General features: G+C 40.0%; 1 protein-coding gene across 3 annotated transcripts in view; it reads right to left on the minus strand.

Annotated features, from left to right (window-relative positions):
* Positions 1-3625: 3625 nt before the first annotated feature.
* ARID5B (AT-rich interaction domain 5B) overlaps positions 3626-18268 on the minus strand; it is a 226361-nt gene continuing 211718 nt past the window's right edge. For all 3 annotated transcript variants that reach the window (XM_075257484.1, XM_075257486.1, XM_075257485.1), the window contains 2 exons: positions 15601-15796; positions 3626-8238 (listed from right to left, as the gene is read on the minus strand). In XM_075257484.1, coding sequence (XP_075113585.1) covers positions 6067-8238; positions 15601-15796 — 2368 coding nt within the window. In that variant the 3' untranslated portion in view covers positions 3626-6066. The remainder of the gene's footprint in view (positions 8239-15600; positions 15797-18268) is intronic.

Genomic DNA, 18268 nt, shown 5'->3' on the forward strand with positions numbered 1-18268 from the left:
AGAATAGTGGGGTTTCTGCATGTGTCATCCCCATCCATTAGCAGCTCTCAGGAGGCAGCCGATAAAGAGAATAGAGCAGGAAGCAGACAGCACCATTCTTTGTGTAGTGGTCAGATCACCGCCAAATCATTTGAATGGGAGAAAAGCTGCAGTGACTCTGTTCTACCACTACACAAAGAACAAGTAAACGTTTCTGGGCCACCAATGCAAAATCTGTAAAGAAGCGTGTACTGTTAACGCCAGTAAAAAAGTTGCTAAACCCAGGAGTGCCTGCACCCTTATCCCCTATACTTATATCCCTACTTCTAGAGCTAATGCATAAAGTATAACCCTACAAAATGACTCAGCCCTAGTACACGGAAGTAACTCCGCTCTCAGACTTCTCAGAAGTGACCGGTAAACACGGCCTCGCTAATATCTGACATTTACCATTGTGTTTTGCAATGTTCTTTTAGGCACAGTAATAATGTACCATCATAAAAACGTAAAAATAAGCCCGTAACACAGTAACATACCTACAAGGCGGTTTTACAGCACTCGAGAGAGCCCAATCCATAACGTTAAATCAGCCTCTAATTACCTCTATTCTCTATGTAATTTTCTAAAATATCAATTCCCCTTTTGCCTGAACATTTCCATAGACCGCTGTCTGCCTGGAACGTGGAATGTTAAATGCTTTCATTTCTCTAATGTTTACACCAAAATGATTAGAGAACAAAGGAAGCGCTTTATTAATATAATTCTCGTCAGAGATCTGGAAGTGCTTACATTTACTTACATTTGTTTTCATTTGAATAAAGAATAATTCATGGCGGTTTATGTTATGTGCACAGCTAAATTCGCTTGCCCACTGTGAAAGATAATCAAGCGGTTTTATATATTACGTCTTGTGCGAGCAGCTTTATGGCTCGGTAATGCTTGACTTCAATGCAGGTTTTTTTTTTACTATTATTATGCTTAACCAAGCTATGGAAGAGAAATACTCCCAAGTAATACAGACTAAAAATAAGTCAGATCTGTAAATCTTATCTTTACGGTACGAAGGAGCACCTGTCATCTGCCCAGAACGCTGCCAATATTCATGAGACCGCCGCTTATCAATTCAATAGGAGCGGTGACATCATTAAGGCTCTTTGCAATTAATATTTGCAGAAGCCGATGAATATTCATGAGTCACCAGGTACAAGCTCATGAATATGGGCTCCTTGACGGCACGAAGGTAACAGGTGTGCGCTCGTATTACTTGATTTTAGCATGATGAAGAAAATTTCCACAAATGGGTGAATAGAGCTAAATGTCATGGAGGATTACGGCGCCTCGCGCTTACCGGTCACCTTATCAGATGATAAACACATTTGTAGATTAATACAGAAATTCATAGAGCGTGTTTTAGAAGCGCTGCTCTTATTAATGGCTTAGAAAGTAACATAAAATCTATATTGTTCCAATAACTTTGTCCTTGGGACCTGGGAATGAAGTGTCAGCAGTAATAGCCGCGCAAAAGGATTAGAAGAGCAAGAAGAGTCCGGGGCTCGGAGCTGATGTCATGGACATTAGTCAGGACCAGCTATGGTCACATACATTAGATTACAGGTGGGAAATTCCCTCTGTATTATGGTTGGCTTATAGACATGTTCAGGCACTTAATATCCAGGGGTAACTACACTGGCCATGTATGACTTTCAAAATTAGGTACAGACCTCGCCCCTTTCCTTAAATTCTTAGTTTTATGGAATTAAATCATAATTTGTGTGCAGTTGGAATGGCCATGATTGGGTGACCCTAAGTGAGCAGAAGTCAGAGGACACCAAGAAAAACAACAACACTGAAGGTAAAGCCATAGCCGAGTGTGATGGTGATAACTGGATGGATAAGAGTCATCCACGGCTGGAACAAATCTATTCAGAGTTCACTATAGTAAATCAGAAATGTCTAGAGCCGCTCATGTCTTACTACTGGCAATCCCCTCGTTTACAGAGTTGCTTAGAACAGCAGAAATCTGCATTACTGTAGGGCAGTGGAGGAAGAAGATTAACAATGACAGGCGCACGTTCTCTAGGCAACACAAAGGATCTATACATTGTTGCCTCAGATTTCTGACAGTTCTCAAAATTTAAGGGTTATTTTTTGGTGCAATTTTTTGATAATTTTCATGCCATTTAATATTTGTTTTTATGAATAAGTTAGAAGGATGTGATTAAGAAGCGTTCCAGGGTATGTTGACACTACATTGATTGTTATATAGTTACATAGTAAATAAAGACATTAGTCCATCAAGTCCAACCTATAACCCTACAATCCCCTACAGTGTTGATCCAGGGGAAGGCAAAAAAACCCCCATGAGGCTCATGTCAATATAACTGGTATATACCATTTTCTTAATACCACTGTTGCCATGCCATAAAAAATATGGGTTACACAGACAGAATTTTACTCTTTTGTTAAAGTTTTTATTAAGGCTAAGGCCACACACAGCGGGCCACTGCCAAAAAGTGTTTTTCACAGAAAGTCCACTTTCCGTCCCTATACCAATACAGAGAATGCCAGCGTTCCCATAGGTATAATGGATATGCTGCGACTTACAAAAAAAATGGAGGGTTTTTGAAATTGCAGCTTTTCCATTGTGGATTATTTCCTGCAATGTGTGGATGGGATTATTCAGAGCAAGAGGTGGTAACTTATTACTGTAATAAAAAAGCATGTAGTTATTAACTGAAAAGAATATTACTGTGTAACCCCAGCCGACAGTACTAGCAAACAAGTACTTTACCTGGAATGGCGGTATAAAGGCGCATGTATATCTGCAGGTGCAGGCTCGAGTGCTCTAAGACATCGGCCAATACAAAGTGCATAGGGAAAAATGATTGCAGCAATGAATAGGTAAATCTCACTTTACTGTCAGCCGATCAACACTGGTCGTCTGATCGGCAGCACAATGACACAAGTCAGTTGTCAGTGTTCTTCACAACGCTTCTTCTGATAATTGCCCTTGGCCCTATGTACAAGTATGAGGTTCTCTCTTCCATTACATCCAGGTACTGACAGACCAGACGGTAATGAATACTTTTGGATATACAATGTGAGCTACTTATACAGTAATAGTTCCTCTATATTGACACAAACTGATCAGCCCTTCAATGTCATGTGACTGTTGTTCTCTTTATGGCTCATTGTATATTCTTATTCTCACATAAATGAGAGTAAAATGCTGGGTGGTGTGAAATTCTTCTATATGACCATATGTAAAGCTGTATAGGGAGAGGTTGGGTGGTTTACAAGTGCAGGCAGCATGTGTTACAGCAGTAGGAGCCCAGCAGATTGATATAAAAGTCTTGTTGGAAAAAGTCCAGCTTATTACCTAGACACCAAGCTTGCCATTCTGGGGTTAGGTATCTAGTGGGCGCCCTACTAATGATTATCAGTTTGGGTGTGAGTGTGATGTCAATCATAAAGTAGACCGCCCACTGGACTCCTAAAATCAGAAAAAGCAGAGATTTAATGGAAGTCTGTCACCAGAACTTATTATATCAAACCACCCTGACTGCTTGATTCAGGTGACCCTAGGCTTGTGAATGAGAGCCTCTGTTGTTAAGAGATCCCATTTTTTGTCAATATGCAAATGAGCAGTTTAGAACAAGGCGTTGTTCCAAAGAAGTTAGCAGCAACACCCTCGTTGCTCCAGAGAACTCAATTGCATATTGACAAAATGGCAATATCCCAGCGACGGAGGCAACAATTCACAGGAGGAAAACACCATTTGACCCTGAGCTGTCTATCTGTAGACTGGGTTCTGCTGACAGACTCTTCTTAGATAAAGGACACGTTATACTGGACATGATGCTTCCCTTCTCATTACACAAACTATAACCTGTGTTAAGTAAAACTAGATTATTACTGATGTGATCTATTACCATGGTATCACATAAATTAGATTTCCTTCTAACTCCCGCACTTGATTATTTTTTTTTATACAAATTTTACATATTCAGGCAAAATAGCAGGAATCTTTGTCTCTTGAATTCTCGCTGAGCTTGGCTTTGTTTTAATACAAATAGGTCAAACATTTCAGAATAGCAAGAAATTCTGTGCACATGCAAACATTAGTTATAAATAACACTGTTATAATAACCTTCTACACGGAAATGTCTGATATGGAGTCAAAAGAGAAACGTAACATTTACCAGTCCTATGACACAGATCACACCCCACCATCATTGTAACCTTTGAACAGGTTATCATATTATTATTGGTGATGGACTCGTAGACACAAAGCCATACACACATCGCCCGCTAGTAAAACTAGTCTTCAAATGATACATCAATGACATCTCTGTATGACCGCTGTGATGATAAAGAGTGAAAATTGCAGAATATAGTCCCTAATATGACTGAGCTAGGCTATAAAAGGTGCAGGGTATATGTTACTTTGTTAGGGGTGGTCTGGGGGACATTCAGAGAACTAGGGTGGGACATAACATTTCTCACCTTTTTAGAATTCAATTGCTCTCGCTCCTACATATAACCTCCCTGTAGTAAGAGTCGATAAAAAATGTAGGGACTTAGTCTAAAAATACTTCCATTCTGTAACAATAGGGTGAACAAAGCTTTAAAGCGGGACTTTATTTGGGGACTGTTTAAAACTTACTTCCACGAGTTTTCACAGGCTGGTTCCGATGTGGAGTCCCGTTATTGGAACCATCACCCGAGTCAATCCACCGCTTTCCTCCTCTCTAGTGTGCACAGGTCTTAGCTATACTACGGGAGCTAGCTTTACTATTACAGTGGAGCAATTGTAGCAGCCCCCATAGTACGGGTAACAACATAGTGGGTGGATCAACTTGGGGTGGGTTTTAGTTTTGATCTCCAGAGTTGGAATCAGCTTGGAAACCTCAGGCCTGGGGCAAGTATGTTTTTAAAAAGTTCCTGAAAGGGTTTAGGCCATGGAAAATATTTATCCATATAGAGAATAAATTGCTGGCTGGTGTAGCTCTGATCACTGAAACCCCCACCTATCCTGAGTGGAGGGGGTTTTTACCCCAATGTGAAGGCCGTCGAACCTCTGGTGGTAGTGTAGCACCCCTGCCCCTGTTCATTTCAATAGCAACGTTGGAGACAGCCAAGGGTGTTCTCAGGCTCAGTAGGGGTCTCAGCTGTCAGACCCCACTGGTCCTATTATATGGTTAAAGGATAAATATCTTGTATGGCATAACCCCTTTAACATGTGCAGGAAAGGAAACAAACACTACTGGGTATCAAAGCTATTTTTTTTTTACGAAAATTTTTCCATTATGTATGCCAATTATTATACACCAACAATAGCTGATATACGCGCAAAAATATTAGCCCAGCCAAGAAAATGGTTGCCCCTGGCGTGCAGATAATGGGCACGATTAGTTTCCATGTATATGTAAACAACATGCATGAATAGTTAAACTGCTTCTTAAGTTATAACCCTGACAACACATAAAATCAACCTCTCAAAATGACCTTGCCGGTAACACAAAATCGTTTAATAAAAAACAAAAAGATAAAATAAAAAAAAAGCAAAGAAATCAACTGAGGGCGTATTCCATATAAATTAATAGAACAGACAGTGACATTGGCAGATATGTACAGTCGGATAAACAGTGTTTAACTTTCTTCTGCCATTATAGTGTTAAAATTTACGTGTAAATTTGCTTGTAACTATACATTGCATTGATTGAACCTTTAACAGTCAAAAAAAGACATAAAAAGCAAAAAGCGTTGCCTCTAGAGTATGTCGTGACATCTGAACCTACGATATTCCAGCTTGGTTTTGTTTGTTTTTTACCTTCTGTCACATTGGCGCGGCGCACACTAGGTTCTCTAACATTATTGTATTATTTGTGCCGGTTGTTTCCTTTATAAAACATAGCCAACCCATAACGTGACCTTGACTCCATCCGTCTTACCTCTAATATGTTACGTATAGAGTTATATTGTGGCTCACACAATAGAGAGCATTTTTTTTATGCAGAACATTGTGCTAGGCAAGGAATGTAGCTAAAGTATTAACAACGTAATTTTTTGCCACGGGAAAATTGCTTAAAGTTTTGTGCTGGGGTGTACGGATGACAGCTGGGAGGAAGGAAAAGCGGATTGCGGGTTGATAGCTGTTAAAGGATAAATGTTGTTGTGTAGTAGGTCACCGTATGAAGATCCTACTGGGGCGGCTGAAGCCAAATGTCTATACAGCTGCTGAGAGTTAGTGGAGTTGGTTAGATATTGTCTTTGCATCATGAAGGAATGGAGAGCTAAGGGTTGCATTAGTGGTGAAAGCACACTCTGGTTTTTCAAGTACTGCAGTGGATGAGAATAGGCAGGTGGTATGCGCGTGCTGAGCCCACTACACAAGCCCCCGGGATAGATCCCGGTAAAGATTGGCGTTGATAGTGGATACTTGTGACTCTCCATCATACTACCAGAATGAATGTCATGCAGTGATTTGCTGCTTTCACCCTCTTGACCTGGTATCTCCTTGGGTATACTTAGTGGAGACACTGCTCGTATTTTTTTCTCACAAACCGGGCTGTCCAGATCATCTAAATTTCGTTTCAAAGATCGTGAGGTTCCAAAGTTCTGAGGACTGGCTTTGCCAACTGTGATTGGATGAACCGTGGCCTCCATCTTTCTTACATTATCAAGTCTAACACTATGAGTCTTAATGGGCCTGTGAACGGATTCCAAGTGCCTTTTCGATACTTGTATCGGCATTGGTGAAACTCTACAGGCTTTTGGGTTACAGTCTATGCCAATCGCCTTACTGTTTGGAACTTGAAATGGACTTTGATGGGTTTTGCCGTCTTGTTGTACCAAATGATGAGGGAGGTTCGCTCCTGGTATTTTTGAAGTGTGCTTGTGCATAGATTTTGGAAGGCTCAAATCAGTTGGCTGGTCATCCATATTATCAGGGACATTCTGTTTATCTTGTTGATGTACCGGGTGATGGTAGTGAAGTTTCTCATGATGCTTGTGCGTAGAGGACATATTTTCACTTTCTCTATACATTTCCCGAGGGTGGTATTTTGATGAATGTTCATTATGAAGATGGTGCTCTGTATGCCGGTAAAGCCTATGCAGATGAGGTGATGAATAGAACTCGGCCAAAAAGGCTGGCACGTTGGAGTTGTGTGCAGCCCTCTTCTCGGCCATTTTCTCTTTGCATTCAAGCATACTGGACTTCAAGGAGTAGGACTCTGCCAGCACACTCTGGTGCTGCTTGGCAAAATCACAGCGGTAAGAGTCTGCTTTGTTTAACGCGCTGCTTTTGTACAGGTCAGTTAGGCTCTTTTTGTCATCTATTGTTTTTTGCTTAAAACTCTGAACATGTTGTATTACTGACGGTCTGTTTATGGCCACCGGCTCAGAGTTCGATACCTGATGAGTTTGCGCTAAAGGTTGAGCTACATCGATTTTGGAATTTAATTTTTTTTTGCTTATCAGTGGCGGTGGTGAGCCGTAGGGGTAACTTCCAGTTTGTGAAGCCCCGCTAACCTGTGACAAAAGCTTCTTTTTTGCTAATGGAGACATTATTCCCGGGTTTCCCCTTGAATAAAGCAGAGGTGTGTAACTGAATGATGACTCTTCATTGGATGATGAAGATGAAGTATCCTTCTCTTTCAACATGTCCAGGGTCTGAACCAAGTACACTTTGGGATTCTGCTTCAATGCGTTTTGTAAAATGTTGCTATCCAGAGGATTTTTAAGGTCCTCGGAGACCAGTGGGTCCACCTTTACCGTACAGTTTGCAATGTAATCTGGCATATCTGGCATTTTTTCATCCGCCACGTGGATTTCATGCTGCAGTTGGACCTGAATTGAGGGAAACATGTAATTTTCTTCCCGTAAGTCCCTTTCTGATAGGTCTGGCAATTCTTTCTTGCAGTGTTCTGGTTTTAATACAGTTGCACTTTCAAGGAGTGTTTCTTGTTCGTCATCTGCTAAACTGGAATTATTATTCTCCTTTATGACATGGTGGAATGAGTCAATGGGAATAGGTTCTGAGTGCAGTTTATCATCTTCTTTCACATGACATATTCTAGGAATGGGCTCATCCAATTCATCATCATCACTATCATCATCGTCATCATCCAGAGGTATGGACTTGCTGTCTTCTATCAGTTCAGAGTTCTCTACCTTTGCCTTGATTTCTTCTGAATCAAAAGTAAAAGGCAGGTTTTTCTCATTTATATCCTGATGTGATTCCTCCAGTGAAGCCTGAAAAAAAACACAAACTGTTTTTAGTGTCACCCTTATAACAAAACCATTTCCATAGTCAAAGTCATAATCTCCTAATTGTAAATAGTAATATTATCCCTGGTGTATTTGGTTGTAACTATTTGACCCCTGAGTTTTGGCACTGCTATCACTACACTGTTGCAATACCTACCCTAGTCATAGGTCAGAAAGCTTGCCAGATAAACGTTTAGCTCATTCCTCTGCGTCATTTGTTGACAATCCTAGTCATATTAGTAGTAGGGATGGGACTGTCACTCAGTGTAGAATCTAAATATAGTTATATAGTTGTCAGGGCTCCAAACTCCCTACATAGACACCGATTAGGTATCCCACTGATATTACACAAACATATTTCTATAAATCAATAGTATAAGCAAAGATAATAAACTTTGTCATTTACCTTATTAGAGAAAAATGCTGTTTTCTCCACTTATCAGGTTCATCCCCCCCCCCCTACTGCTTTAACCACTTCAGTACCGGGCCAATTTGTGGTCCAGGACCAGATACATTTTCGGGTTTTTTTTTTGTATGTGCGGTTTTGAGGGCTGTAGCAATTTTCTCGTATGTCTCATTCAACAAATTTTTGCGTCTTTTTTCAGGGACACATTGTTTTTATTTTCGAATGTGTTTATATTTTCCCGGATATAAAAAAAATTAAAACAAAATAGGAGGGAAATTGTGTCTGGTTTTCACTTTGTTATTTTTTTTTATTTAATAAAACAAAGTGCTACTGAAAAACTTTATAAAATAGTGATCGCCCGGTCAGAGGGCGGCCGCATCATGGCGGCACCCATAAACCTTCCCTGCCATCTCTCTGGGAGCTCCGGCTGAAGTTACAGCCGGCTCCCAGCTTCACGATCTCTGTGCAGCTGCTGAGTTCTGATTGGACGTACCGGTACGTCCTGTCAGAACTAGGCAACCACTATCCGAAAGTTTATAGTCTATGGGCGGTCCAGAAGTGGTTAAAGGGGGTTTCTAGGCTAAGTAATAGATGACCTATCCTTATGACCTATAGGACAGAGGTGCAATCAACCGATGTGACAATGTATGTGGAAGTGGTGTTCATGGAGTACCACTGTCACTTCCAACAGCTAATCCATGGGGTTGGACCCCACAAATTTTCAACTAATCTTAAAGAATGGGCCATCAATTAATAAGTCCTGGAAAACCCATTTAGTCACTTTGAAGTCTCTTATTGAATCTGTAACCTGAGAGAAGATGGCTCTTCTTAGGTAACATGTCAGAGGTGCATATCTTAAAGCCTTAGTAAGTAAGCTTATCCTCTGTAGTTCACCATCAGAAGCAGCAGCATGAAGGATATTATACAGCAATACTGAGCAGTCTTCTTATAGCTAGTAACAGCTTCCCTGTGCCTCTGCCTCCAGTCTGCTCCATAGACTAGGCAGTATATAACCTGATCTTTCGGTGAAGCTCAAGATCTATCTCCTATCTGTGAATTCAGTGTAAGCGAACAATATGGAAAGCAAGGGAAGGAGAAAAGTACTCTAAGGGGATAAAGAGACATTTTCTGCAAATGAAAAAAGTTTCCTGCAGTACCTTTGCTTGTACTATTAATTTATGGAAAGTTGTTTAGAACCAGACATGGCAGCTGCCATTGGTCACCAGTAGAGGGAGCTTGGGTTGTTACTGCGTATAATTTACAGTGTACACCAAAATTTATAATAAAACGGCTCCTAAGACACCTCCGCTGGCAAGAAGTAGGTGCCACAAGGCTGTCCTTTATCTCTGTTTTCCAGGGTTTTGTAGCACTGTACCAGAAAAGCCAATACGACCACTATAAACATACACTACAAATATGTCTTCGCACAGAGTATTAAAAGGCAGCCATTCACTTTAAGGCACTTTAAACAATTACAGAGTATATAGAGACAAATACTTGTTCCTGCATGTATACCTGCAAGTAGTAAACATTTTCTGATGAAACTTTTTCCTTGTTTTCGTGCCAGTATTCCTGTTCCTCTGGACTGGAATCAGTTTTATAAGATGTACGATAAGATCAGTGTTCACGAATCATTACATTTTGCTGTCTAGTGACCCTCAAGACCCTGAGGTGAGTGGTCTGTCCTATCTATGGTACAGCAGACGGATTGCTATGAGCAATAGTTGGTGTCATTGCCTTGCATGAAAGTAATTTTAAACCATTGTGTGAAATCTTATTTTCTCTTCTGTCTTGTTAAGATAACAGACATAAAGGAAACATAAAGAAGCGCATTATCTAAATGCCAAGCTGCCGGTCATTACTTTAAGGTGAGTATAAAGAGACTAATGATTCACAACTGTTTTATAGCCGCCTGTTTCTATGCAGAAGCCGCCACTATCTCTTCCTTTTAAGTCCTATTCAGATTTTCTTTTCTCAGTTTAGCCCCAAATGCCATTATTAGCTGCTTAATAAGTATTGCATTATCTGTGGTCTCTAGAGCTTATTCAATTACATGAACATACCAGACAGATGAGAAAACTTAGAGAGGGAGTAGAATTAATATCATTACAAAGACAATCCCACCGATGGATTAGGATCGGCCCCAGCGCCTGTATACTCTCAAGCTGAAACATTTATTTTTTGTGTTGCATTCTGGATATAATGTAGTTATGGAATGTGGGGAGATCAAAAGAAGGAAACCGGGGAAGAGCCATAAAAGGTAAGAAAGTCAGAAGAATGTGATCACAATGGGGATTCTACGACAATATGACAAGTACACGCACAAACCCAAAGATAACAAAACATACAAAAACTGCATTATGTATGAAAGGATTAGGCCAGCCCCATGCTCAGTAGCTAGCATTTTTGCCTTGCTCCACTGGGACCATGTACTGTCATGCTAAAGGCATTGAGCTTGTATATGATTTGTATTTGTTGTGGGTGGATCCTCTGCAGGACTCAAACAATGTAGCCTGGCCTTAGATGTTATGTTTTTTCCAGGTTATTGATCACCAGCGTATCAGTATCAGATTAATGGCCAACACCAATCTGGTGTATTAAGCTGCTCACTGCGACCTTCTCAATATTTAACTCCCTGCACAAGAGTTGACCCTCACCTATTGGAGATAAGGATGCCCCCCCCACCCCAAAGATCACAGATATTGCACACATGGCTGCTACAGCGTTACCTCTTTGATTTTTGGGAAACTGAAACATGTCTTCTCGCTAGGTTCACACCTGCGCCCTTTCTCTGTTCAGGGTTTCTGTCTATGAATCCGCAAAAAAAATGCAGAGTGAAAATTCCCACAAACAGGCATAAACCCGGTGGACCCCATTATAGTCTATGGGGGTCTATAGTCTATGGGGTCCACAGATTTCTGCAGGTAACCACTTTTTTAAGTGGATTAGGTTTCCCCAAGTGGACCCCACGAAAGGAAACCCAAACACACTGTGTAACTATTTGGTTAGAAGATTTACTGGTATAAATATAACTGCACTACTAGTTTAAAAAATACTTCCGCTAGTAAACTTTTCAGGTGTCTCCAAGTGCACCTGGATGTTGTCCATGCTCAGTTTCTTTTCTCCATACACATCAACATTGTATTGCTGCTTTTCTATTTTAATAAGCCCAAGATCCAATTTACGTGGTGTATAATGAAAGCCCCCCCAAGTGTCTTCCTACAATCTGTGGAACAAGTGTACGGTGTATTGTGCGGCTCAGAGCACCACTCTGCTCTACAACAACAGCCATTCTCAGATGTTTCTTTCAGTTACATAGGAGTCTTCAGAACATGCTGAACTTCAGAAACAAGGAGGTTCCACTTATAGATCTCTGCTTTACATCTGTTTTCAGTTGACTACAAAACAAATTAAACCTCCTCTTCAGCATTCACATGTTAAGAAAACATCATATGGCAACTACAAACATCTTAATCTAGGAAAAGAATGAAGAAATAGTCCGACATTTACAGACTGTTCCTATTTTGTTTTATTTTTACCTCTCCTTTTATGACCCATGAATAGCGCACGATATTGTACAAAGATAACACTTTTATTTACTTGAAATAAAACAAAGGGTCACTACATTGTTGCAGCTCATGGCGTTCTATGGAAAAAACATAAAAATATATAGATAAAGTAATACAGCACTAGCCCTAACATCTTTGTATACTGCCGGTGATTAAACAATTGCATTTGGAGGAAAAAAAAAAGATTCAATTGTCATATTAGGGCGGGTTCACATCTGCGCCCGGTCTCCACTGTAGCCAATCTGGCGGGTTTCTGTCTTCTGCCCTGAGAAACTGGACAGGGGGCAGAAACCTGGCAGTCAGTTTTTAAACCCATTCACTTGAATGTGTTTGCAAAGTGACCGCCCGTGTGCGTCTTCTGCCTGTCCACGGTGAAACCGGATTTTTAGCCGTGCACAAAGTCGGACATGCAGGAAGTTGTGTCCGGTTAAAAAAAAAAAGTTTCGCTGCGGACAGGCAGAAGACGCTCACGGACGATCACTTTGCAAACCCATTCAAGTGAATGGGTTTGAAAACTGACCGCTGAGTTTCCGTCCCCTGTCCAGTTTCCAGGGCAGAAGACGGAAACCCGCCGGATTGGTTAAAGCGGAGACCGGGCGCAGATGTGAACCCGCCCTTACCCGCTACAATTTTTAGTTATTTTGGGATAAAGAAAAATGGAACTCAAGTCAAGTCCAGGGAATCAAACAGCAGATCTGCCTTCACACCTATTTGTTTTATTGTTTCAAAGCATAGAAATACTTTGCAAAGTTTGTTTTTTTTAAACTAGCTTAATTAATAATCAATTAATTAGTGTTTATGGCTTTGCGTAGTCCCATCCTACAGACATACTGGCTTTCATCTGTCCCCCAGATATTTGTAAGTAGTAAGAGAGAAATGAAAGAAGATGTAACTGCAGCCTCAGACTACATAGGATCTGTTTGTAGTAGTCTCTTACCACGGAGACACAGTTCCTTTTTTCATTTTAGATAAATAAAACCAATTAATTACCAAGATGGATCTTCTCTTTAACTTTATGTTCATATAAGTGGCACTAACTAGGTATAACCTGGCATGGATCAGTAACGTGCTGCATTACCTGCTATAATGTGCAATGCAGGGAGCTTTATATACATATTTCCCATATGGATGGGCTGGATACATAGATCCCTATGGCCAAAGAATATATGCAAGGTATATATACCGTGCCTGATCTAAAAGGGATGTCCAGCTGGTTATGAGTGGTGTAACACTAAGTAATACTCCCCACATCAATCCCCCACCCTTTCTGAGTCTTCCCAGGTCCTTCACCATATAACCCTGAAATACATCTAGCACTGTTATTTTAGCAATATACATTGATTCCTGTAGATTTGTATAGTTTATTCTATTATAATAATTGAATGTTTCATTTTCTTTTGATTCTGCATCCAGCGTTATTCCATTCAGGTTTATTATTTATACCAAATGTAAAACCACACTTGTATTTCCAGGTAGTGAACGGCCGATGGTGACCAGTCCATTGTACTATGTTACAATTGTTGACATTTCTTGAGATTGGTATGAACAAGACTAAACAAAGCCTATATACATATTTTTCCTGCATTCCGGTTTTAACCTTATTCATCTCTACAGTACAACCATTACTTAGCAACACTGTTACACTGAAATGCTATTATTCAGAAAAGTGCATTATATTCCAGACAAAAACATCACAATGAAATGTCATTTTCTGTCGAACATAATGGCTTAAAAAAATAAAACTCTACAACGAAAACAGAGTTACCTCTTACTGTTAAACAGTTTCAGTGTTATAGTGCTTAGAATACCCCCCTCGATCTGCACTCGCCAGATTTGCCACCGGAAACTGTGTCCTGTAATATATTTTATTGCTATTTCTGGCCAACGAATGTGACAATACATAGAAACTGCTTGACATATAAGGAATCTATAGAGCAGCACCTATAGGGGGATGCAAGGAGGTCAAGGGGATGGAAGGTCCTCTTTAAGTATATTTGGACAGGGACAAAATCTGTTTGGTTGGCACCATAGGACCACATTTTAATTTTCTTTGTATTTCCAACAGAGAATATTTGAAAGTTTCCAAAAGCACCAATAAGAAAGTCCTGATCTTAAAGTCTGGATAAATCAGGACCGAGCCCTGATCTGCTGTTGCCCATAGGATTAAGGTACCTGAGCTAAAAAAAAGGGTTTATTCCATTAAATGTCCCTTATCCCTGGATTACAGGGGAAACATCTAAAAGGGGTTCCAACTATTTGGATATGACTGATGAGAAGAACAAGGATACTTGAGTGCCCTATACGAATGGAGAAGTAGTGCCCTATATTTGGGACAGCGACAAGTGAATGGAGTGGCAGCCAAGAACGTGCACCACCACTCCATCCCCTCTGAGACACTTGTAACCATGATTGGTGGAGGTCTCCATGAAGAGGGTACATTTCTGTAACTTGTCTTGTATTCTGGTCTTAACCATTGAAAGAAAGGACTACTTGATACATAGTTCATGTATGCTCCAATGGCATATCCATGGAAAATGATAACATGTCATTGGTCCTCTTTCACAAAAGTAAGAATTTCCTGTCATCAGAATCCTTTCAGTCTTGGTTTAAGTAAAGAAACAAGAAATGTTCATTCACTTGGCTGTAAATATTCAGTGAGCAGAATCACAGCCTTGGATTTTCTACACGAGCTGCAGTGTCAAACTATTTACAGCGCACTTGCCAACATTAAAAAATCATTTCCAGGGATACATTGATGATAATTGGTGCATGGAAACAAACTCCTAGTGAGACGTCCAGCCAGGAACGTCATCGCTTAGCTTTATGGCCAAATTTCTGGGCTGATTAATGTCATAATATATCTATATAGGGGCCAGAACTCTAAAAATACTAAGACATGAATTGGCACAGAATTGTGCAATGACATTCACAGCTAGAGGTGCACATTTCTCATCCACTCGTGACTTTATAACTAACTTATTTGTTTTCTTTTTAGATTCTTCTACATTACTGAATATAAAGCTTCTAGTTGCAGAAAATAACTGTTCCCTTCTTCTGAGCTCTTTCATTGATCTATAGTGATCAGTTCCAGCAGGCCATGAGATAAAGAACTAGAGTTAAGTTGTTTTTTTTTTTTTTTTTGGGGGGGGGGATAGTGTTTTACAGCGTTTTAGTAATTCTACCTGTCACCTCGGGGTATAGAACAACTGATGTCAACAGTATCATAAAGCAAAAAAATTCTAAAAATTTGGATGTACCAATAGAATGTGTAAATGAATATTGTTATTTGTCACTATTAACTTGTTAGAAGCAGAATTACACTTGGATAAAATGGCGGTGGAGAATATGATGATATAAAGAAGCTCTAATCACCTCGGGATCCTCGGGTTTTGCTGCGGCATCCTTCTCCTTCTTCATCTTTTGGCCTTCATGTTTAATACGCTTTGCAGTGCATATTTTTATTTTCGTCTCCACTTCTGGGGAATTGCCTTCTGGTTTCCGAGGCTTGACGGGAGGTAGTGGTTTGTCCTCCTCTCCTTTGATAAACCTTTCATAGGGTAGGATTAATCTAAAGAGCCAAAAAAAATACATTAGCTCCTCATTGTAAATGCATTTCAAAGAATTATTGAATACGCACTTCAAAATACTTTTGTGCCCAGATGTCATTTGTGGGATTATGATATTTTTTTTTATTGTTTCTATGAATAAAGAAAGCAATTTTATTAATGTAGTAATTGTCCGCTGAGAACTATATTCAATAACAATTGCAGCTGCTTGATGTTATGTAGTGTAACACTGCAGATTTTATCTCTTATATTGTGTGCATAGAGTGCCAGATTAATTGTAAGATGACCTAATGTTCAGAGCGATGCAATGTATAACATCTGGAATGAAGGCGACGCAGCCGATGACCGGACAAACATTGTCTTATCATAGAGACAGTCAATATCTAGGATTGGTCACTAGTCATTGCCCCAATAATATTTACTGGCAACCACCTAAGAATTCCTATTTTAGGACTTGCAAACATTCCATATTTACAAAAAAAAAAAAAAATTGTGAATATTGTAAACTATCCATGTTTTTATTATATAGACTTATCAGGGACATCAGATAATATCTAGGCATAGTGGCAGACCCACCATTATTGTCTGTCCAGGGGGGACTTAATGCTGCATGTGCCTGCAGGCGCAATGTCTTGGTACAATATTACTAGCACTGATGAGCGTACCATAGGTCATCGATACTTTTAGCCTGTACCCCCCCCCCTTTAACTCACCATACATATCCTACTACAGAAGGCAAACCATTTCATCCTCAGCCTCCTGGATTTACAATGTACCATTTGGATACCAATGTCAGCAGCAGATCATAAAAGGAGAGGAAGTAGGAAAGAGATTCCACCACTACAATTTTCTATTTTTTTTTGGCTTCAAAAAGTATATGAAATCTGAGAAAGTACCCTAAGGGTAAGTTCACAATGGGCTTTTTGGACCAGATTTTGACCTTGGGAAGTCACCTCAAAATCCGGACCAAAAAACGCCTCGCGCGGCTAGTCGCGAATGGATGTCGGTGAAGTGCTCCGGCATCCATTTGCGGCATTCCACTCCGGATTAGGCCCGAATGAATAGGCCTAGTCGGGAGGGAGTGTCATGCCACAGATTCCACAGAAAGATATGGCAGCTCGCTTCTTTTTTCCATGAGCGGGATAAAACCACTAGCGAAAAAAAAAAAGAAGTGAACGGCTCCCATTGAAGTCAATGGGAGGCATTTTTTGAAGCCCGATTCTGAGGCGGATTCGGCGTCATAATCCGGTACTTACTCTAACAAACACTGGTTAACAGTAACATCTCCCCTATCCCTTCCAAACGTGATTTACACACTGACGGCTTCACCCATTAGCCAAATAACTGCTAAACCAAGACAATAACTTTTGACAACGGAAATGTTCCCCTACATGGAAGCCAAGATATGAGCAGTCTCCAGCCCGAGACACTACTAGGGGGGTTTATGACATTAAAACTTTAATCACAATTACAGAAGAAGACACATCAAACAATGTACTATTTCATAATCTGTTTTCCAGTCATAGCCGAGTTCTGGATCTTAAAGGAGAACATAACTGTGTTATAATTAGAAGAGATGGATTATATTACAATCTCAGTTTCAACTTCAATGATGAACTTTTTTTTTCTCTTCTTCCAAATGCATTTGGCATGATTAATGGCTCGCTGTGGGATTAATGCACAACTCAGCGACTTCACAATATCACGACTGTTATCCAGAACATTATGTTGTTTTAAAGACAAATTAATTTTGTGGAGCCCAAGCCCTGTTTATAGCACATATATTCATTTTACAAGAAGTACGCTTTAGTTACACGGAGAAGAATGAAAAATGCCGCATAGAATTCAATTACATTTCTAAATAGTTTTACCGATTATTGTTCTGTTTTTTAGGAATAGGGTCTGATGGTGCAATGTGGACTCCTTTAGGGTCACTTTGAACATTTAAAACATTTTTCCAGGATTATGACCCTGTTCACAACTGATTTGTTCTGTCCGTTCTTCTGGTCCATAGCATAGATGCGAAGAACAAAAAAAAAACCTGTCTGTCTAATAATGACATCAACGCGTCCCAAGGCACTTCACTGACTATAATGGGATTTGTCAGATGTTCTTTTTTTTCCCCCCCGACATCACCAAACGAAAAAGCTGGACCTGTATTACTCTGTCATCCACAATTGCAAACGGGCTCCGTGCCAGGCAGATCCCCACTACAGAAGTGAACGGAGCCGCAGTGGTTTGACTTTCTAGACCATTTTCAAGTACATAATTTGGTGCTTGACTTTTTTTTTCATGAAGGCGATTCCAACATTTCTTTGTATTTCTCATGCCAACTCTGTGCAGGTCAACAAATATTGATATGGGAATGTTTTTAACACTTTATTATCTACTAAAAGCCATTTTAAGCAGTAAAAGATTTATAAACTTTATTTAATTCTCAGTTTTTAACCAGGCACGTTCTGGAATAGCTATCC

The sequence above is a fragment of the Leptodactylus fuscus genome, chromosome 10, assembly GCF_031893055.1.
Source record: "Leptodactylus fuscus isolate aLepFus1 chromosome 10, aLepFus1.hap2, whole genome shotgun sequence".
In the NCBI taxonomy this organism is placed as follows: Eukaryota; Metazoa; Chordata; class Amphibia; order Anura; family Leptodactylidae; genus Leptodactylus; species Leptodactylus fuscus.